Source organism: Protopterus annectens, chromosome 8.part0, assembly GCF_019279795.1.
Source record: "Protopterus annectens isolate FY-2018-M chromosome 8.part0, PAN1.0, whole genome shotgun sequence".
In the NCBI taxonomy this organism is placed as follows: Eukaryota; Metazoa; Chordata; order Ceratodontiformes; family Protopteridae; genus Protopterus; species Protopterus annectens.
In genome coordinates, this window is record NC_056741.1 from 24,741,249 (window position 1) to 24,764,830 (window position 23,582).

General features: G+C 41.8%; 1 protein-coding gene across 1 annotated transcript in view; it reads right to left on the reverse strand.

Annotated features, from left to right (window-relative positions):
- ING4 (inhibitor of growth family member 4) overlaps positions 1–21,765 on the reverse strand; it is a 184,179-nt gene extending 162,414 nt beyond the window's left edge. The window contains exon 1 of the mRNA XM_044078997.1: positions 21,666–21,765. Coding sequence (XP_043934932.1) covers positions 21,666–21,702 — 37 coding nt within the window. The 5' untranslated portion in view covers positions 21,703–21,765. The remainder of the gene's footprint in view (positions 1–21,665) is intronic.
- Between the last annotated feature and the right edge of the window lie 1,817 nt (positions 21,766–23,582).

Consider the following 23,582-nt stretch of genomic DNA (forward strand, 5'->3'; position numbering starts at 1 on the left):
CTGTAAATCATTTGTAACAGTTTTCCTGGAGCATTTCTCCCTAGGTCTCTGCTAAAAACGGGCCTTTGACCCAGTCAAACACTAACCGGTAAACAAAGGTGAAATAAATGTGCAATCAGATCCTTCATGATCAACACCAACTCATATTGCCCTGTTTTAGCTAATGGGTCCTGCAACTGCTGCCAAATGCACACTTTCTCACTATCTCAACCATGTTGTGGGGCATAAGTTGAGAATAGGGCCCTATCCTTTCAATGGAGTTGGGCTGCCAGGAATCTACCACTAATCAGATGACATCCCTCACAGTCTTAAGACTGTCCCTTACCACAATTCCCTCAATTTCTAGACTGTCCTTGCCGTTATTAGTAGACTCTGGATACCAAGCAGTGTCTGCCATCTTGTTTCCTGGATACAGAGGATGTCCATCTTCCTTACGTCAACTACTTCCAAGCTCCGCACTGTCCATGAACCTATACGGAGTTTAGCAATCCTTATTCATGTTTGGCAGGTTGATTAGTTTTACATCCAGCTTTCTCTCTCAGCTATTCAAGGTAACACAAGCTAGGCAACTGAACACCAAGTGGCCAGTAGCTTACTGACCCAGGGCTGCTGGGTTTTATGGTGGACAAAAGGACCCTTCCCACTATTAACATGGGTACCTGGCATAGGTCAGACCTTCAACCCACTGATCATCAACAACCATGTCCATTTTTTTGGCATCATTAGTCAACATAACCAGATCACCTAAAGCCAATTTTTTTTTTTACATCCTTGAGTGGCTAGCCCTGCCATGGCACTCTTATTAGTGGTCTCCTTTACACAGGATACTGCACACCACATCCAATTCCCACAGTGGTTGATCTATACAACTATTCTCTTGACAAACACCATCTAGAGTCTGTGCTACTGCCTACATCTCAGTTTGTGCAATTTTGAGATGGAACCACCCAGCATATTTATGAGGTGGGAGTAACCCCACAGAAAACAAAAGGGAATGTGCAAACTCCACAAACGCATTGACCACGGGGGCAAGGATCAACTGTTAAAAATGCTACATCTAAAGAAACCCCAACATAGCTGGGTCAGACATGGCTTTGTAAGTCAAGCAGAGATCGCCTCCAAGTAGGCGATATGAGACACAGAATAGTTGGACTGGAGTCTGTTTTGCGGCCTCTCCAGTTGCTGCAGGTGTCTAGTGAGGTACATGCCTAACTGGGCATTGTACTCTGTGACTAGTCTAATGAGGAAGAGTAGAGGGAGACCATGACACCTTTCTTACTGGATGCAAAATCCTTAGTAATTTGCTGTGCCACATACGACTTTCTGACCACAGTGGCAATGGGGTGGTCAAAAGAGAGGTTGCTGTCAACCTGTGTTCACTGAACACAAGGAGTTATAAGAGATCTGGGGACTAACATCAATACGGTAATTCATGGGAACCAGGTTTCTCCCAAAGGGGATGACTACACAATTTTTGGCACTGAGCTTAAGGCCATGGTTCTGACACCAGTCGTTGGTCTCAGTGAGGCCTTTCTGTAGGATGTCAACACCACTTGGGGATTTAATAGCTCCCAACTTGCAATAGTCTGTGAACTTGGTCAGCCAGAGTCTTAGTGTTGGCCTGGACTTCAGAGAAGTAGATACCAAACAGGAGAGGACCCAGGACCAAACTCTGTGGGACTCCAGTCGTGACTGGTCGGCAGTCTAACATGGAGTCAGCTACTTTCTCACTGTGGGCTCTATCGGCGAGCCAGTTTGAAACCTACCTAGTGATATAGGGGTTGATGCCTAGTTTAGTGAGTTTTTCTATGATTCTTGAGTGGGGAATGGTATCAAAGGCCTTGGCCAGATCAAGGTAGGCTGTATGAACCACCTTGCCTTCATCCACAGCTCTGGTGACTCAAAGAAGTCAACCAGGTTGAGCAGGCATGATCTACCCTTCACAAAACCAAACTGTGCCGGTTCCAGAGTTTGGAGATTCCCTATATCTTTGTTTATTAGGTCCATGATGATGGGTTCCATAGCTTTGCACATCAGACTTGCCAGGCTAATGGGGCAAGAGTTGCCTCCTTTGTGGAGAGGGATGACTGTGGCAGTGCGCCATTCAGTAGGGACAAAGCCTGAGGAGAGGCTGTGATTGAACAGGGCACACAGGTGAGGTGCCATTTCACTCTGTAGTTCATGTAGAACACAGCCAGGGATATTGTCAGGTCCCATAGAAGCTGTCTTCTTCGCCTTGGACAGTGCTGTTTTAACCTGTGCAGCAGTAATACTGGGTGCCTGGCAATCTATTGGTATTGTGATTGGTCCTTTTGGGGGGGGGGGGGGTTAAGTTGGCACTAAATCTGCCTGCCAGTATACTGGCAATACCTGTTGGCTTGTTATAGGAGGTACCATTGTGCAGAAGCTCAGAGCAAACCTGGGTATTGCTGTGGAGTTTTTTTTTTTACATAACTCTAGAAGGCCTTGAGGTTGTCTTTACTATCATCTGCAATTCTGTTTTCATAGCTAGCTTTAGAGGATTTGATAAGGGATCTCAACTTTTTGTTGAGGGTGATAAGGGAGTTTTTCCAGTCTTGGGACTTGCTTATTCCGCATCAGTTTCCTTCTTTGTTTACAGCAGGGGACCACCAGAGGTGGCTTCCTTTTTTTTTTTTTTTTTTTTTTTTTTTTTTTGGAGGACAGCGTCTTGGTTCTATTAGGTATGGCAAGATCCATGCATTTGTCTACATGTTCGTAAAGTGCATTGGCGTATGATTAGACAATTATGCAACTATTCTCCCATTTGCATGGGTGTTGTGAAGTTAGCCACCTCTCTGTTTTTAGGAGCCCAAAGCTAGCTTTGGAGAAGTTTTTCATGGTGGTTACCTTTGCGGAGAGGTGGGAGGGATACAGATTTCCAAGGTGATTAGTTTGCGGTTGGATCTAACCAGGGAGGAGCTGACTATTGGTGTAGAGCAACTGTCACCCAAGTTAGTTATGACCAGGTCAAGATGTTGCTACCTCTAGTGGGGGTAAGAACAAGCTGGTCCACGACATTGGAATTAATGAATTCCAGGAAATGTTGGACACGTGTATTGGTACACGAGTAGTTTTTCCAGTTAAAGGAGTAGTTGGAAGTTGCCCAGTATGAGAGAGTGTTAGGTTGGACCCCAATATTCTCCAGGGCACTTAGGAATGTGGAGTGCGAGTCTTGGGACATGGCCAGGGACCTATAGTAGGCTACGACCTGAAAAATCACTGTCTTACCCAATGTTAGCTGCACCTGAAGTATCTTTGATGCGCTATGTTGGGCTACCAGTCTGGAGGTGTGCGCATCCTTTACGAATATGCAAGTGCCACTGCCTCTGGAACTTTGGTCCAAGTTCTGGGGCCAAAAGGTGTGAAATGAGTTATAACCTGGTAGTGCAGGGGTGCTTCCTGCTGCCTAGAACCAGGTCTCTGTTACAGCACAAATGTCGATATTCTCCATTTTAAGTAGTGCTTTGAGTGAGTGCATTTTGAGATTTAGACATAGTGTTGAGCAGCAAGACCCTCAGACTGCATTTGTTTGTAGCGGTTACGGTGGTAATTTGGTCTTTGGAACACTGCCTAAAAAAAGGCACTACAAGGGTAGCAAGAACCTTGGCCAGTATCTGTAAGCCCAGGCGTTATAGATGCAGGCCATCTCTGACAAAGCATCGAGGTCCATCAATCATGTCATCACAGGCAGACAGATACTGGATCCCCTTAGAATGACACCAGAAACTTAGCCAATTGTTGAAATCAATCATTTTCTACTTGTACTGTTGTATTCTGGGTGAAGGTAGGATGCTGCTCAGGGCTAGGGTCATACCCGCCTGCGCTACATAATCTGAGAGCTCCTCACCAAGGAGGTATTTCTCATGTCATTCACACCCACATGTACAGTGACAATCATATTTGCACCTGCTGAGGGACCAGAGTGTATGCGTTATGTGATGGATCATGGCACTTGACAGGCAGCTGTTACTTTCTCCTCATTCAATCTAGCGAGTGGGACGCACCTCACTATCTAGTTACCTATGACTAATGTGTTGGGCAGGGTTCATATTATGTTTTCATGTACAAGTTGGTGGAGGACAGCCTTTACAGTTGCCAACAGCAGGAATAACCGTTTTGCTTCATATTATGTTATCGAAAAATAATGTTATCGAACACTCAGAACCTCAAAGAAAAAGCTGCATTTCAAAACTTGTGGGCGCCTGCGTCCCCCCCCCCCCCGCTAAATATATATTCCAACTCCAAGATCGCACTACAGCGAGGAAAGGACCAATATCCCAATCTTCACTGTACTGCGATCCCACAATGTGATCTTTGAAATGCGGCAATTTCGAAGTTCCGAGCGTTTGATTAAGTTATCTTAAAATAATGTAATAGGAGCCCTGTTGGGCATACTGTTTTGCCTTAGGAGCTTTGGTTGAGTGGCACACTGTTTAGGAGAGTTGTGTCTTGTGATTAGTGTTGTGGTGATGGTGCGTTTCTGCCTTGGAGGTCTCTGCTGTTTGGGTAGATTATTATTGATAGCTTCCATGAAGGTGGGTGTGTGTTTGTGTGAAGGCAGTGCTGGTGTGCGTTTTGGAGGGCTGTGTGTTCCAAGTGGTGTGGTGTAACAGGTGACCTTCTCTTGACCAGCTATTCTAGTCTTGGCTGGAGAGTGCACGGCACTATATATATGTATATACAAGTGCATCTCTCGCAAGTGTGTTGGGAGGCAAGAAGAGAGGGTTTCAGTATACACGAGGCAGTTTCTACATTGTCTCAAGATACCCAAGTTCACAAGGTTAATAGGAGAAAGCACAGGGAACTGACCCTTAGACATGCCTGGAGGGGTGGGTATTAAGTAGTACTGGAACGCAATGGTTGTAGAACGTTTAGTGCTGGTAGCACTTGTGCTACAATTGTTACAAGAAGTCTGTTAAAATGCTAGTCTAATAACCTAGTAAAAGTGCAGGAGAGGAGAGAACTAGCAGATCTAAGGAAAAAATTAAAGAGCAGACTTTGGCACCACTCAGCTTACAAACAGCCCTGGACACAGCAAATCTGTATCTGGACTAGACTAGACTAGTTACAGGAAAGGCAGGAAACAAGCACAAACGTGGGCTTTTAAACCAGTCTGGGGAAAAACACTGAGTGAGGAAAAAGGCTGGACAGGAGAAAGCTGCATGCCATCCCTAGTAAAGCAGATGAAACTGTCAATCTACTCCTACCAGGTATAATATCTATTTGATCTCTTTAGAACATCAACAGCCAAGCCAATAACTAAATTCAATTACCTTTTGTTTTTATCATGACACTCTTGAAGGTAGGATACTGCTCAGTACTAGCTTCACACCAATTTGAGATCCACATTCTGAGAGCTCCATCATGTTCCTCTTTGTATAATGCAGGAGATGTGCCTCAAGTCATTCCTGCTCACATGCACAAAGACCATTGCATATGTGTATTTAGGATGAAGGGACTACAGGGTCTTAGTATCCCCTCACATCCTGGCAACTAAAAGGCAGCTAGCCTGGAGAGTGGTGTACGTGCATGTCTGACTGTGGAGTCACCTAGGACCAAAACATTACTAGGCACAGTGTCGCAACCTTGCTGCCTCAAGGGCTTCAGCCTTTTACATGATACCTTTCTGTAGTGGATCATAGGCAGTTACTAGGCCATTGGCCCCGAGGCCCTTATAAGCCTAGCCACGAGTTTAGCCCATGCATAGACAAATCAGCACCCGATGCCCCTGTCCAGCAGGGACACAGGTGGAATCCCAGGGAAGTATTTTCGATTTCCCACCCAATTATCCAGATTGTGCTTAAAAAGGGGTAAAGAGGTACTCAGACATGGAGAGGGAGTCTGGGACAGAAATCTGTCCCGACAGCAAGTCCTACTGATATTACAGACCAGGTTGAGGCCACATGTGAAGGTTACTAGAGTGGAGCTTTACTTGCAGATATGCAGCAGTCCCATCAAGGCGGGGTCCGAAATCACCTTGTATGCCAGGCAGAGGTCACCTCTGAGGAATCTGTATGAAACAGTAGAGGGATATGGCTTTTAGCCTGTGTAGGTTACATTTTGAAGCCCTGGATTCTCCTGGTGAAGAACCTCTTAGCTCTCCAGCTGCTGCATACGCTTTGCAAGGTACACGCCTAATGGAGCATTGTACTCAATAATGGGCCTTATAAAGGGAAAAACACAGCGATGTTATGACCTCCTTCTCCCTGGATGAGATACCCTTATGAGGTGGGCCATGTAGAAAGCTTTCTTTGCAATGGAAGCAACATGGTGGTAAAAGTCAGGCTGGTATCAAGCTGGGTGCCCAAATCCATCACAACTGTCTGTGTGCTTAGAATGCTATTATTAATGTGATAATTTGTGAGGACATCTCTCCCCAAAGTGGATGATGCATTTTTGTATTCAGCTTGAGGCCATGTTTCTGGCATTTGTTTGTGCAAGACCCTTTTGGAGATGCCCACGTCACTAGGGGAACTGATGACAGCTCCCACCTTGCAGTCACCTGCAAACTTGTTCAGCCATAGCCAACTGGTTTTGGCCTGTACCTCAGAAAAGTATATTCCAAATAACAGGAGGCCCCAAGACTGAACTCTGGGGTATTCCACTCAATACAGGTCTACTGCTTGAGGTGGCTTCCCCTATTTTGACTAGGTAGGTTCTACAGGCGAGTCAGTTGGCTACCCATCTGGTAACATACAGATCGATGCCTAGTTGAGAGAATTTATCTTTTTAAGCCTGACTGGGGAAGTGTGTCGAAGGCTTTGGCCAGATGAGTCTTCCCCTAATCCATGGCTTTGGTGACAGGTCTCAAAAAAAGTCGACCAAATTTAACAGACATGACCTCCCCTTGATGAAGCCAAACTGTTTGGCACAGAGTGTTAGGAGATTAACAAGGTCCATGATAATCCATTCCATGACCTTGCAGATCAGTGTAGTTAGGCTGATGGGTCTATAACTTCCTGGATCAGTGGACGCTCCACCTTTGTGTAAAGGGTGGACAGTGGCTGCCTTCCACTGAGCTGGGACAAAACTAGTACTCAGGCTTTGGTTGAATAGGGTGCCCAGTGATGCTACAAGTTCCTGCCAGAGTTCATGTAGGATGCAGCCTGTGATAATCAGGCCCCATGGAGGCTGTATTTTTTGCCTTTGAGAGAGCAGTGATGACCCAATCCCTAGATACAAGTGGAAGGGGGCACATACTGGGAATGTCCTGATTTACTGATGGGGGGGGGGGGGCACAGGGGTGAAATTTTTGCTGAATCAGCCAGCAAGTTTGCTACTTATCTACTGCATTTGTGTATGTAGTGTCCTTGCCCACCAGTTCTGAACAAATCTGGGTGATACCTTTGAGATTACGGACATATGTGAAGAAGGCCTTATGACTGTCTCTAGTAGATGTGGCCAATTTGGACTCTTAAGTTTGCTTTGGAGGATTTCACTATTGCTCTTATTTGCTTGTTTAGGCTAAGGAGAGATTGCTTCCAATTGGGTACCTGTTCCTCCTTGGTCCTGGCCAGCAATTTTTTTTCTTTTGTCAGAGTTTATTTATTGCAGATGTCCACCAGACAAGTTTACTCTTCCTTGCAGAGGATGATTTAGTTCCGTCAGGTATTCCTAATTCCATGCATCTATATAAATGTTCGTATAGGCTGTGAAGTCATTTATACCATCCCTCAAGAGGCTGTAATCAGCTTTGGAGAAGTTTTTATGATTGACCCTAGCTGGGGGGGGGGGTCGGGGAAATGGTTACTTTGAACGTGACTGCTTTATGGTCGCATCTTACAAGGGAGGATACTTGCAGGGATGCGGCAGTGGTTACTCATGTTGGTTAATACCAAAGCTCAAGATATCACGTCTTGTGGGGGTATCGACTAGCTGTTCCAAAGCATCTGCGCCGACAAAAATCAAGGAATCTCTGGGCATTTGTGCTCTGGCATGAGTAGTTCTTCCAGTCTATGTTTGGGTAGTTAAAGTCACAGGATCAGGGTAAAGGATTGAATCTTGATAGATTCAAAGAGGTCTAGATAGGCAGTTTGGGCATCCTGGATTTGGGGGGCAGTAGCTAGCTATGATTTGTATGGGGGTCTTGTCAATAGTTAACTGCACCTGGAGTGTCTCTTGTGCATACTGTTTGACCAGCCTGGAGGTGTGCATGTCCAATATATATTGAAACTCCACCTCCTTTGGCTTTACTACCCACAGTTTGAAGTCTGAATGTATGACAGGATGAGTAACCAGGTAAAGCTGGGGTGCTCTTCGCAGCTTTGAACCAAGTTTTTGTGACTGCACAGATGTCAGCATTTTCCAGGGTTAGGAAAGCTTGCAATGAGTGCACATTCATATTTAAGACTCCCAGCGTTTAGCAGCATGACCTTTAATTTGTGCTTTGTCGAAAAGTTTCATGTTGGTAGTTTGGTCTCAACCACTTGCAGTTTGGAGTTTTGAAACTTCGAGTTTGTGAAGTAGATCCCCAAACATACCACGTGAACACTTCAAAATGTTGTAAATAGTTTAACATTGTACAAACCTGTGGCAGATCATGCAGCATGTCCCTGATATAGTGGAGTTTTGGGAAAGAAGTCAAGTCCTTTTGGGTATCTTCACACATCCCATTATAGTCACAGCACAGGAGAGTACTGCAATGATGTTTGCAGAGGCACAGAATTTAAACAACCCTGTGCACATTGGCCAATTGAAACACACTGCCCTTGCAGCCAGTTGAGTTCTTAAATCAGTTAAGAGTCATGTTGCTACTCCTGTGGCTATCAAAATGCAGACACATCTTCCTCAGGACTACATATATAGAACCAAGTGGGCACCAACTTCCTCAGAACTGTTAGCATGCTCATGACTGTGCATAAAACCAGGTAATACACATTTCCAGAAACTATTCACCATTTACTCCTGTGACTTATTTGTAGGTGTTCTGCTAAGGAAAGCCAAAAAGTCACCCCGTTTTGAAGCGTCTGTGGAGAATGGAAGATCTCAGATCAGAAATATCCTCTCAAGTGGCACCCCTGGCTACAGGCATAGAATCCTAGTTACTTTCATAAGCCATTCATCTGAGGATGAAGAAATGTCACAGCATGCAGCCTTAAGACAATCCCTATTCATTCAAAAAAGATAAGCTGTCATTGTACAATGTTTTAACCTCATTAGTATACGTCCATTTTAAAAACTACACAATGGATCCTTACAGAAAGGCAACTCCCCCACTTAATTTCTACAGAAACAAAACACGAAATGTTCTCACCTGAAGTCACTTCTGTTCAAAAATGAAATGTTTAACACTAAGTGAGTGCTCAACACAATTTAGTTTATCCACCAGTTAACTTCTGCCACAAAAACATTTTAGCTCTTGATGAAGGCCCTGTGCAATACGACAAAGTAAAACAAATCTGTTAACTTTCTAACAGTTTTATCAGGAAGCATCAGTGTCCTTATTAACTGGTTGCCAAAAAGTCAGGGGCACACAAATAACATGGATGCTGATTTTTCCTTCTGATAAAGCAGAACGCACAGGGGAGAAGCTGTGCTGGAGGAAGAATCAGGAATCATCAAAATAGTCACATAGTAGGACTTCAATGTGGCTTATGTTGGGAAATCAAACCGAATGGGGTAAAAACTGCTACCCTGAACATTGGAAAGGAGCAACATTCATAAATAAAATGTAAAGTCAGAAGGAGCAGAATATGAATCAGGCTAGTTTATGCAGACATAAAAAAAGGGGAGCTAATATTGTTCCTAGGTACATGACAGCAATGAACATAAGCTTAAACTGGAGAGAGGGAGAGAGAAAGAGAGGGAGAAACATAATCCTACTTGATATTTGCAAAATGAAAAATGGATGTTCATTTCTTTAAATTAAAAAAATGCTCTGAACTGAGAAAAAAGTGACAACTGAAGAACTCAATGAAGTGCAAAGGCACAAGAGAGCTATAGAATGAAAGACTACAAGATAAATGACTGGTAATGTCAAAGACAAGAAGTTAACAGAATTACTTCGGAAGGATGGAATTTACAGAGAATAGGCAAGGCATTCGAAAAAAGACAATTGAGCTCAGGTCAGAGCTTCTGACAGTAGTGCAGTAGCTGACTGATTAGCCAGGGTGACAGACCAAGATGGAACTCTACATACAACCTAAGATTTATCAGAGGACATCTCAACTAACAGCTGTACAAAAGCACTGTCATCAGAAAAAAAAATGCACTGTCAGTATCCAAGTGTACACATATTAAGAAAAACTAAGGCTGGATGCTTCTAACCTAGATGTACAAAAACTAAACTCTAATGGCACAGGACAGCTGCCCAGTGCTCATTTCTCTGCCTACTGAGAAGCTGCAGATTCTGCTTAACACTCACCCCCCTCAGTTTTCACATTTGCACACATCCTATACATTCCTGAATTGTTGTATTGGACAATGGTACTACTAAACAGGCTTTTTCAATCGTACTAACTTGAATGCACAATGCTTCCACAAGTCTCATACAAGATGCATCTGAAAATAAATACAAAAAGAATAAACATGCAAGCACATTAAAATCTTGCTAGGGATCCCATCAAAAAAGCATATAAAAAAAAAACGAGTTCCACCGGAGACCATTAATTTTTTTTTTTTTTTTTTTTTAAAAACAATAAAAAGAGATGTTTAAACGGTCTCTGTGGTGGAACTTTTTTTTTTATATATATATATTTGTAGTTTATTTTACATTTGTCAACCAGGATAGTCCGTCCGGGTGTGAGCTCATTTTCAGCAGAGGCCCGGGGAGAAAATCTCCAATAAAATAAGAACATTGACAGGTACAGTGTCGGTTTACATAGAATTTAACAGAAATATCTAAAGACACTAAAGAAAGTACAATATACAATAGGCACTTTAGTGAAAAGGAGAAAATATATCTATATCTTTGGTTGAAAATGATTTCAGGCAGCCCACTTCACTGAAACCTTATTTGACTGAAGGCACATTTGGTCGAAAATGGTATTTAGCCCCTGCCCCACTACAGTGTGACCCTGGAGTGAGAATATAAAGTTAGGGGGGCCACAGCCACCCACATAATTGCAGTTTATGCACTATTATATACATGTGTATCCCTTAAAAATACATTAAAACATACATCAGTAAAAACTGATTGCAAAATGTGGGGGGCTACACCCCCCCCCCACACCCCCCCTAACTTTATATTCTCACTCCAGTGAGGCAGGGGCTAAATACCATTTTCAACCAAATGTAACTCTACCAAACCAGGGCAGATAGCCTAGTATGAACCTATATACTCAAATCAAGGGGTGGCGTAAGCCATACAGAATCGGGCTAGGCTTATAACTGCCCCAGGGCAGATAGGTTCATACTAGGCTATGTGCTTTCAGTCAAATGAGGTTTAAGTGAAGTGGGCTGCCTGAAGACTAAAAGCAGTAGACCCATTAATTATATATATATATATATATATATATATATATATATATATATATATATATATATATATATATATAAATATAATCACATATACATGTATATATATTTTTGTTTGTTTTTTTGAGGGTAGGGGGTCCATCTTTAGTTGAACAAAAAAAAATGATCAAATTATACTCTTATTGTATGTAGCTGAAACATGGTGTTAAGTGGGAGAGGGGTATACATGGAGACTTTAAAATTTAGGGGATGAAATTTGATGTGGGCTTATGTAGTTTATATAACTTATGAAATAAAGCCTCTGGGAGGAAAAAAAAAAAAAAATAAACCAATACCAACCGAAGAACTAGACATAAAAATCAGTAACATTTCAGCAGCTGCCACTCCCCCATGGTATCGTGTCCAATGTAGGCAGTGGAAAAAAGCACCAGTACCTCTTAATGCCCCATGTTTTTCCCCTGCATTAACCTTCCACATACTCCGCTACCTGGGTGAGCCTTACCACAAGATCTGTCAGGGATGACAAAAGGTTAAATACTCTACAAAACGGCATGCAGGAATGACTCCCCAGTACCTCATCTATAGGAGAACCAACATTACACTCTGCAACACCCCTTAACTCTAATTTTCTTTGAATGTTCCATAAGACAAATCCACACTACAGGACACAGGTCCACATAAGGCAAATCCACACTACAGGACACAGGTCCACAATGCACAAAAGGAGAAACATCATCAGCAAAAGGCAAATGTCAGGTCAAACTATGCTGCCTAACAGCCCTGACAAAAGCGACTAATTATACTACTATACCCAATTTAAGCTGCTGTATTTGGCCTAACACAATCAAGTATTTTCTGTATTATATGGGGCTATAGCATCAGCAAAATACAACAAACCAGAAATAGGCCACAAGTCATGAATGCTAATCACCTACACCAATACTGTGATAACTTAGTGCCATACGATACACCATTTACCTGACATACAAAAAACACACCACTATGACGTTGGTGCACAAACTAGACAATGTCCGCCTGACATGAAGCAGGATGATTAATGGCTTTAGCAACCTATGACATGCTAGACAGTAAGGTCACATGTGTATATATACACCCAAACCCACAAAATAAAGCTTGTGTGTGCACACAAAAGTCACAGGCACCCACATGGGGAAAGAGAAGTCCATCAAAAGAAAATGTTCCACGCATTTCTTCTCTAGCTCTTTGGTTCCCATCTACTGTTCCTAGCTACTACAGGCTAGGGTGAGCCCCTTTAAAATTTGGGCATGAACTGTATGGCTGCTTTCAGCCACCGTAATCCTATCCTGACCTTGGATACATCCTATCCTGACCTTGGACACAAGGCAGAAGTGGTACCACATGAGTTAATTCTTGAAATACTGTGCAATCTATAATTCTGTTTCTTCTTCGCTTTCTTCAGCATGGGTCAGGGTTGAAAAGGGCTCCTGGGCTAGCCAGTTAAATAAAGCCAGACCAGCTGCAGTGCTTGAGAGAGACAGGCAAATCTTGAGAGTACATAGGTTCAGAACCTATCTGCCCGAGGGCATTTATAAGCCTAGCCCATAGTTTTTTGTGACTTACGCCACCCCTTAGTTTGGAGAAACTATGCCCATTATTTAGCTGTGCCTCTGTCGAGCAGTGACACTGAGGTAACCCCTGGGGTGTATCTGCGATCTCCGATCCATTGGTCAAGAGTCCTCTTGAACAAGGCCAGCGAGGTGCTCTGCCTCACATAAACCGGGATTTTGTTCCACAGCATAGGGAGTCTGAGTGATGAATCTATCCCTCCAGCACGTCCTATTAATAACCGTGTCGAGGTTTAAGTCACCCGCCCTTGCGGCTCTGAGGGATCTAAATTATTTGAGATGAAGCATATTCATCAAATCTGGGTTTGACATGGCCTTGTATGTCAGGCATAGGTCCCCTCTGAGCAAGCGGTACGCAACTGAATATAACTGGAGTTCTTTCAGTCGTGCAGCATAAGACAGATTTTTGAGACCCTTTATCCTTTTGGTGAGGAACTTTTGTGGCCTCTCCAGCTGCTGCAAGTGTCGGGTCAGATACATTCCGAATGGGGCATTGTACTCTATCATTGGTCTGATGAGTGATGAGTATAGGGAGACTATGACTTCCCTTGATCTAGATGTGAATCCCTTCATAAGGTGGGCAATGTAGAAGGTCTTCCTAACTACTTTAGCAATACGAGTGTCGAATGAAAGGCTACTGTCAACCTGGGTTCCCAGGTCCCTAATAACTTCTGTGTTCAGGGGATTGCCACCTATATGGTAGCTAGGGGTAACCTTATTTTTCCCGAAGGGTATGACTATGCATTTCTTGGCATTTAACTTGAGGCCACGGCTCTGGCACCAGTTATCCGTTTCTGTGAGACCCTTCTGAAGGATGTCTGTGTCGGATGTGTTCTCAACTACGGCGCCCAGTTTGCAGTCATCTGCAAACTTTGTCAGCCATAACCCTCCTGTGTTTGCTTGTACTTCAGAAAAGTAGATGCCAAACAAGAGTGGGCCCAGGACTGAGCCCTGTGGGACACCACTTGTGACAGGCTTAGAGTCTGACATGGCGCCAGCAACTCTGACCCTGTGGGTTCTGTCACTCAGCCAGTTTGCAACCCATCTTGTAATGTATGGGTTTACATTTAAGTTGATATGATACCAGAGTGGGGTATTGTATCGAAAGCCTTCGCCAGGTCTAGGTAGGCTGTATGGACTGCCTTTCCCTCGTCAATGGCCTTGGTGACTGTTTCGAAAAAGTCAACCAAGTTTAAAAGGCATGATCTGCCTTTGATAAAGCCAAACTGGGTTGGATCCAAAGTCTGCAAATTCCCTATGTCTTTATTTATGAGATCCATTATGATCCTTTCCATGGCTTTGCAGATCAGGCTTGTCAAGCTAATGGGACGGTAATTTCCAGGATCGGTGGAGGCACCGCCTTTGTGGAGTGGGACCACAGTCGCTGTGCGCCACTCCCTGGGTACGTATCCAGAGGTGAGACTAAGATTAAACAGCTGTCCTAACTGTGGGTTTAATTCCTCGTTGAGTTCATGGAGCACACAGCCGGGGACACCATCAGGTCCCATGGATGCTGTGTTCTTTGCCTTGGAGACAGCAGTTCTCACCTGAGCGTTGGAGATTTTGGGGGGCTACAATCATTTGTTATAGATATCTCTTCTTTAGGCGGGGAGGGTGGGGAGAAATTTGCACTGAACCTGTCAGCCAGTATGTTGGCAAGGTCTGTAGGATCAGTAATCTTCACATCATTTTGAACTAATTCTGAACATATCTGGGAGTTTCCTCCTAGGTTTCTGACATAGCTAAAGAATGCTTTATGGTTGTCTTTAGAGTCCTTAGCTATTTTTATCTCAAAATTAGCTTTGGATGATTTTATGAGAGCTCTTAGCTTTTTACTTATAGTGATCAGTGGTGTCTTACCTTTTAAGGATTTTGCTCTATCTTGTAGTAGCTTTCTCCTTTTATTGTAGAGTTTGTTTATGGCTGGGGTCCACCAGACTGGACGCTTGCCTTTGGTACAAAGAGTCTTTGTTTTGCTTGGGATTGCCTGATCCATGAAGCCCTGCAGGCGCTGGTAGAAGGCATTTGTAAGTGATTCAGCGGTTTGAGTAATGTTAACCGCCGGCTCAGGGGCCTTAAAGGAGACCACACTAGTCTTTAGAAGTGTGAAGTCGGCTTTCGAGAAGTTCTTTACTGTGGTCTTTTTCATTTCGGGTGGGGGTGGGATGAGGACCTCCAGCAAGATTAGTTTGTGATCAGATCTCACCAGTGAGGGGTATACTTCTGGCGTTGAACATTGTGCTCCCATGTTCGTGATGATGAGATCAAGTATGTTCTCTCCTCTTGTGGGGATGGTGACTAGTTGTTCCATGGCATTTGAGTTTATGAATTCCAGGAACTTTTGGGCTAGAGTCTTTGGGCTTGAGTAGTGTTCCCAGTCTATATTAGGGTAGTTGAAGTCACCTAGTATGATGGTGTTCGGAGATACATTTATCCCCTCCAGTGTTTTCAGGTAGGCCATGTGAGGTTCCTGAGTTTGCGAGGGTGGCCTGTAACATGCTACAATTTGCAGAGCAGTCTTGCCTATGGTTAATTGCACCTGGATGGTTTCCGATGCATCGTGTGATGCCACTAATCTTGAGGTGTGGGTGTCCTTGATGAATATGGATACCCCTCCTCCTTTCTTGGTATTGTCCAGGTTTTGTGGCCGGAACGCATGATATGAGGTAAAACCTGATAGTGCTGGGGTGCTCTCAGGAGCCTTGAACCAGGTTTCTGTCACAGCACAGACATCGATGTTCTCCATACTGAGAAGGGCCTCGAGTGTGTGCATCTTGAGGTTGAGACTTCTGGCATTGAGCAGCATTACCCTTAGTTTTTTTTTCTTTGTTTTGTTCTAGGGTGGTAGGTTTAGAATTTGAGCCTTGCCTAAAAAAGGCACTATGGGGTGGCAAGAGCCTTTGCCAAAATCCGGAATCCCAGGGGTGACAAGTGCAAGCCGTCCCTTGCTAAGCAGCGTGGCTTGTCCAGCATGTCATCCCAGGCAGACAGACATTGGATCCCCTTTGAATGACACCAGAGTTTAAGCCAATTGTTAAAGCTGATCATCTTATCTCTGTATTGTGGCATCATTCTTGGTGAAGGTAGGATACTGCTCAAGGTCAGGGTCATACCTGCCTGGGCTACATAATCAGAGAGCTCCTCCATGTCTCTTTTCATGTAGTCCAGGGAGGTACGTCTCAGGTCATTTACACCAGCATGGACAATGATTTGAGTCGTACTTGTACCTGCTGTTGAGAGACCTGAGTGCATGCATTATGTGGCGGATTCTAGCACCCGACAGGCAGCTTACTGTGACCTTCTCCTTACTCAGTCTGGTGAGCGGGACGTCAGTGTGTCTGACTATGGAGTCACCAATGACTAGTGCGTCTGGCATAGTGTTTGGCCTTAAGGGCTGTGACTGCTTGACACTCTGACTGTGTGGTCTATGTGATGCAGGTGTTGTGTTCTGAGGTGGTAGTTGTTTGGGTGTCTGCTTTGGTGGCCTCTGCTGTTTTGGTAGATTTTTGATCAGAGCCTCAGAGTATGTCTTTGTGTGTTTATGTGTATGATTTGAGGTTGTGATGGTATTGTGTGTGTGGTTACCTTCTCCTCCTGTCTGGTCTTGCCAGTCCTATGTTGAGAGAGCTCAGCCTCCAGTTTGGCCGTATAGTTGCATCTCTCGCATGTATTTGTATTTTGTGGGAGGAGGAGAGGGTTGTCTGTGTACATGAGGCAATTGTAACATTGCCTCAATAATCCCAAGTTCACCAGCTGAGCAGGAGAGGATATTAGCAACTGATCCCTCGACATGCTAGAAGGAATAGACAGGAAAAACTTAAAAAAAGGTTTTGGGGGATGTGGGTGACCGAGAAATGGGGTTTGCTTTTTTTGGGGTACTTTCTATAACAAGAGTGCTGTATCGAGGTGATAAGTACTGTAGGAGCAAGTGCTTAGCTATACAGATAGAGAATAATCTACTTGGGAGTCAATTAGAGATAATTTATAGTTGTAGGATACACTAAATAGAACAGTAGTACACTTTGAGGAAGGTAGTTTTAAGGGAAAATTTGAAGAGTGAACTTTAGGTAGCCCTAATAGTTTAAATCTGCTTAACCGGCGCTGCCCTAGTGTGCAACGGTAGCAGCTCCACGCTAAAGCGCGCTAAGGTGTGCTTTATAGCAGGGGGCTGGAAAAAACAGGAAATGACCCAAAATGGCCAACAAATTACAGGTTGCTGCTTCTAACCTCTCCTCTGAGGACAAACAAGCAGCTCAGTACTCCCCACTCCCACTGGTGAGTAAAGAAACTACCTCTGGCCACACAAGAAAATGGAGGAACACAGAAACCAAATACAAAGCCCACTGTCAACAGATATGCAGCCATCATACGACAAATGTAATGTTTTTAACCAAAACTGTGTAGGTAACGATCAGAAAGGAATGCAAGGCTCAAAGAGACACAGTAAAGGTTTTCCCCAAATAAAATAATTTTATTTTACATGTGTTGACCGGGCTAGTCTAGCTGGATATGTCCACTTTCAGTAGAGGCCCGGGGAGAAAAGCTCCAAAACAGTATTAATTTAACTGAATAAAGATACAAAGCATCTACTTTAAGAAAACAATTACAACACCAAATGTAAAAAAAAATAAAAAGGGAAAGAGAAGAAGAAATAACAATATACAAAAAGTGAGAAAAAATAATGTTAGAGTTGGTGTAAAGAGATTAAGAGCATTAGATTAACTATAGAAGACTAGGTAAAGCAGATTTAGAGTAGTGGGTTAGACAAAGAAAGCAAAGAAATGCATGGCTGGTATCTATCAAACATTTTATACAGTAGTATATAGTAGTTTGACATGGTACAGAACATATTGAGTTAAAAGAAAAAAATTGTAGAGGAACATAAACAAATAGTGAAGGAAATAAGAAATGGACATCAGTGTTGAGGAAGTTTCGAGGTAGTTTAGCAAGGGGAGAGGGTGTCAGTCTGGTTTAGAACATGTACATACACTATTGCCAACACTACTGCCAACAGATATGCAGCCATCATATGACAAATTTAATGTTTTTAACTGTGTAGGTAAGGATCAGAAATGTGAGATGAACTCCTTCATTCAAGTATGATGTTACATGATGTACAGACTGGCCGCACGTGTGACGATCACCTTACTTACCTTTACTATAGTTATTGCTATAACTACTAAACTGACAGCAGTTGCTTGTTGGTTGAGAGGTGAACTACTGCATCTCTGACAGGGCATACAAGACAACAGTCAAGGTAATGTTTACTTGGGATGGCTGCATCAGATGTGCCAAGTCCCTTTACTGCACTGGATAGGCACACACTGTCAGGTCAATGTATCCCTGGCAGAGGTGCATCAGCTGTGCGAGGCCCCTTCAATGCACTAAACATAAACGTGCACAAGCAGTTCACCTGCTGAACAGGTGTTTACTGCACACATGGGCAGTTAAGTACATGGTTTCTGGGAAAGGCCATTCTGCTGCATGTGTACACATGTATTCATGCCCACAGTGACCAGAAAGGGGCAGTTAGCCAAACCAGGGTACTCTACACTAGAGCACAAGCATCTGTAGGCAGTTATGCTCACAGGTCCCATAGATGGGTGCAACTATTACACTATGGCATGATGCATTAGCGTATTCGCACACTGGCAGCTACACACTTATCCCTGGGAAGAAAGTTTCTGGAGCATTGGAACACAATCTTTGCATGGACAGATTGTTTTCTTAGGAAGTATGTTTTCTTAGGAAGTATGCATTAGTAAACGTACTCAATTTTATAACCCTATAGTAGAACAGGATGACAGTTTCTCTGTACACTTTAAAGACCATTTTAACAGTGGATGAAAGTGCTCTATGTTGCATATCGAGAACACAAAACCAGTCTGCGTTTCAATGTGCATTAGCACTAAACACTATGAATGCTTGGATGCATCTACTATAAGTTCATATGCAAATATTAGGCTGGCTGCCCTTGTGGGCCATTTTAAACCTAGTCAATTTTCCTTTCTGTGCTCAAAATAATCTATTCTATTTGTTTACAGAGTGGCATTACCTAGCCCATGGTTGATACTTAATATATTACCTCTTACCTACACTATTAGGAGTGAATAAAGATGTAATCAGGAACATTTTTTAAAATATTAATACTATTTGAGAAGCTGTCAGATAAGTAATGACATTAATTAGAATTAAGTGCCATCCACCATATTTTCCTCCAAAACTGCTAGTTTTCGGATGAATAGGGCAAACATTTTACTACTGCACGCTCAAAAAAGTTTTGTTAACATTTACAATCCAGTCTGTCAAAATGAAAACTGATGTAGTACTTGTTTTGTCCTTGTATCAATAATGCTTTTTAGCATTCCTTCTGATGTAGTACTTGTTTTGTCCTTATATCAGTAATGATTTTTAGCATTCCTTCTGTTCTATACAACCACTGAGAAACACTACAAACTCTCTTCTACATTGTTTTTGGTACTTTTCCGTAAATGGGGCAACAGCTTTCTTGGCCTTGTTAATGGTTTTGCTGTATATCGTATAGGCTTCTACCTTAATTTCACAAATATTTTCCAAGATTATGGTTGTTTAGTAAGTTTTTTTCATCTGTGGCTCTTGCACTGCAACATCTTATTTTTAAAAGCTGCAGCTAGTATGGAACAAGCCACTTACCTGACGTGTTACATTCGCTGTTTTCTTACGATTACCATATCTATCATCGCACACTTCACCCACTCCCCTTCCTAGCTATTTGTTTATAGAATACACTGCAACCTGTGCCTTGTAAGGGATGAAAATCATGAAATACTAAATCATGAAATACTGACTACATTTGTCTTAGGAAATATGTAGCTTAAAGCAAGCACTGTATACTCCTTGGAAATTAACTCTGCATAGGTACCCAATACCCCATACCCTGTGAAAATAAACGCACAGCTTTGAAAAACACTAGATGCCATTTGCAGTGTGAAAAAAGAAAAATGTCCTAGCTTTATTTTTTTTTCCATGGGATCAACTCTCCAATTTGTAACTTGGATTAAAAAAGAACACCCTTAACTTCCTACTAGTACTTTTGCTCATTACCAGCACATAGTCACTAAACTACAGTGTGCTACAGAAAATCAGCAACTGCACAATACAATACTTATCGCCTACTATAGGTACAATCAACTAACTGCTTGCACAGAAGAAACATTTGGTTAATAAAAAAAAAAATAAATAAATAAATAAATAAAGGTACTGTCACAAAACTGAACAGAAAAAAAATCAGTATAAACATTTATTTGTAAGTATTATTAAAGTAAAACACATACAAAACAGAAAATCTGTATGTATCTACACATTTCCAAAAAGTAATCATTATGCCAACCTCCCACCCTGTTGTGTACAAGGTATTTGATTCTCACATGGGGTAACTAGCTAGGCTTAAAGTGGTCCACAAGGACAGATTAGTTCATAGATTAGTACTAGACTATCCATAAAAACAATAAACTAGCAGTTTAAAAGCATCAGTTATCTGCCTTCGTCCTCACTATGGTCAGACAGTCTAAAATCTCATAACATAGTCAAAAACTAAGAAAATTCGTTCATCAAAAGCAGGAGACTGTACTGATACAAACGATCTCTAAAAGGCAATAAATTATACCTTCCATGCACCACATGAAGAAATCACAAGCCTATCAAATCACCTAGTGAAAAGTAAGACTGCCAAGCAGAGCCAGCCAACGGTTTAGAACCGTCAGTTTATTTACATGGCGTAACAATAAGAAAATACAGTCATTGTATTTAGGAACACATTATGAAGCAATCACTACAACATCTGGCACCGCGACGTACCACTGTACAATACACACATAAATGGACACCGTTCTTAGTACGTCTGTTTACTCAATGTCCCTACAGCATTGTTTCAAATTAATCGCAAAAACAAAAGCATTGATACCCAAACATCTACTTGCTACTCAACGACATTAGCATTCTGCGTGTTCAAAAAGCAATACAAAAACTGCATTTGGACAACATCAAAAAGTACTCTAGTAAGTTAACACAGCAAATCGGTTCCCATTGTCTTTGTTTCAGGGCACCTTTTGTTTCCGCTTACTGCACAGCAACTTCAACAACCGTCTGCCACAGGACAACACAATAACCCTACCATTACCCGAAAACAGCAACATGTCGGTCTCAGCCGAATAAGCATCATAGTTCATTCCTATCCGGTAATAAATTCAACAAAATAAAAAAAAAAAATCTCTGCTAGGAGTGATGTCAGTGAAAACATCTGCCCTGTCAATAAGCATCATTACCCACCACAAATGCACTAAAAAAACTACCAGTGCCCAGTCTGTGAAGACCAGCGAAACACCACCACCCCACATCACATTAGAAAGTAACTGCACCCATCCTGCTTGTCACAAGGTTATTGCACCCCTTAAATGCTTGCATGTAAGGAAACCAACATTTTCCCAACTCCTTCTTAAGAAGAAAAATAAATCGTTCCTCTTCCTCTGCACTCTCTTGATGAAACTTGTCGCGTCTTCCCTGTACTATTAATAACGCTAGTCACCTGCAATAGTAGCAGGCAGTCCCCTACGTCTAGCAACCTCTCTTTTCTCATATACTCACTGTCCAAATAATGCTCCAAGTACATGCCCGCCGCCATCTTGACAAACAAAACAAAGCCATTTCCGCCAAAGGCAGGAAGAAATCTCGTACTGCCTTGCCCCTCCCACATACGGAGATCGCTGAGTGGTGCTGAGGCTGGTGACAGCTGGGTGGAGTTGTTAAGAGAGACGCGTGGCGACTGTTGCCCTGGTTACTAGGCATCCTCTCAACTACATTACAACTAATAGAAGAATTAAAGTGATCAAAGAAGCAATCAGGGATAGTGAATCTGGACTTCATTGAAACAACAGAACAGAAGAAACAGAAAAATATTGGTAGCATTGATGCAGCAGGAATGGTTAGAATATGATACACAAAATAGAAAATTACCTTTTTTACAAATATTTTAAAGCTAGCACATTACAAAAAGGTGAACACAATAGTATTAATATTAGAGACCCTTAATATTAAGTAATACCAGTTATAAATTATATACGAGAATTATGCAACACGGATTTGGAAACAATTTAGAAAAAAAGTATTAGATGAAGGCATCTTTGAAGTTAAGAAAAAGAAGTAAACGATATGTCAGTCATCATAAAATAAGCAGCTGAATCTATAATGAGAGAAAACATTCTTTCCAATGGTGGCTTGTGATGTTGAAAAAAATATTAATTCTATCAGGGAATGTGTGATATAATAAATGACTATAAACTAATAAAGTGTTGCAACGAATATTGACTCATATATGGAATACAGTTTTGGACAATGTATGTTTTTCAGATGCAATCCAAGTAAAACTAAGTTGTTTACTCAGAGGGATATTATCTGTCTTAACAGTCACTGGATCATTAACTAGATGTATGCATGTATGTGTCCATAAGGCTCTGCTAAGCGCAATTCCATGTTTCCATCATGTTTTGATATTGTTAGCTGCTTCTTGAACTAAATGTAAAATATTATTGCATCTATTTATCTATCTATCTATCTATATATATATATATATATATATATATATATATATAGACACACACACACACACAAACACATATATTTTTTGGTATATCTTTGTATCTGTAAATATGTTTTCTTAATTTCATATGTGATCCTATTCACCTGGCCTGTGCCTGCAAATGGTCCATATAGACTTGTGCACTACCTGGTAAACCAATATAAATCAACAAAGGATGGATTTAGCAAAGTGGAAAATTAGACATTGCATAGAAATGCAATATGCATGTCATATGCAAACATCATCATGTTAATAAATACAGAAAGTAAAGACTGAAGGAAACACATTATTCTGAAATTATAAAAAGGTTGCTAAATTTAGGAATGATATTAAACATGAAGGCATTTCTTTCAGCAAAAGAAATAAATATTATGGGTACAAGGCTTGGAAGTCAACAAATTATAAATCAACAATGGTAAAAATAAGAGTGTCTGATACTTTTAGGAATGTTAATTATATTTAAAATATACGGTAAAAAGGTGTACTTATACCGTGCATAAATTCTAGGAAAATTCAGATATATAGGAAATATTTTTTTTCCTAGGAAAATATGAAAAGAGACTGCTCCAAATTACATGACTGACAGAATAAAGTAATATGATTATGGTATAAATATTATGGAATAATGGTATTTAATAAAACATTGGTAAAATTTAACAGACAATAAAAATACAGCCACACAAAACAAACAGTAATGATTTAAGGATATATATGAAATTCATTTTTATTGGATTATTATTAAAAATTCCATGTAAAAGCACAAGTGAAATATAAGAAGGATGACAGATTATGTAAAGTGTGTGGAGTAGAAAAATGATAGAACCTGCATTATTAGATTGTGAAACAGTCACACAACCATGGAATAATTAAAAAAAAAAAACACCTCTGTGGCTCTGCTCGACAGTGGCACAGGAAAATAATTTTCT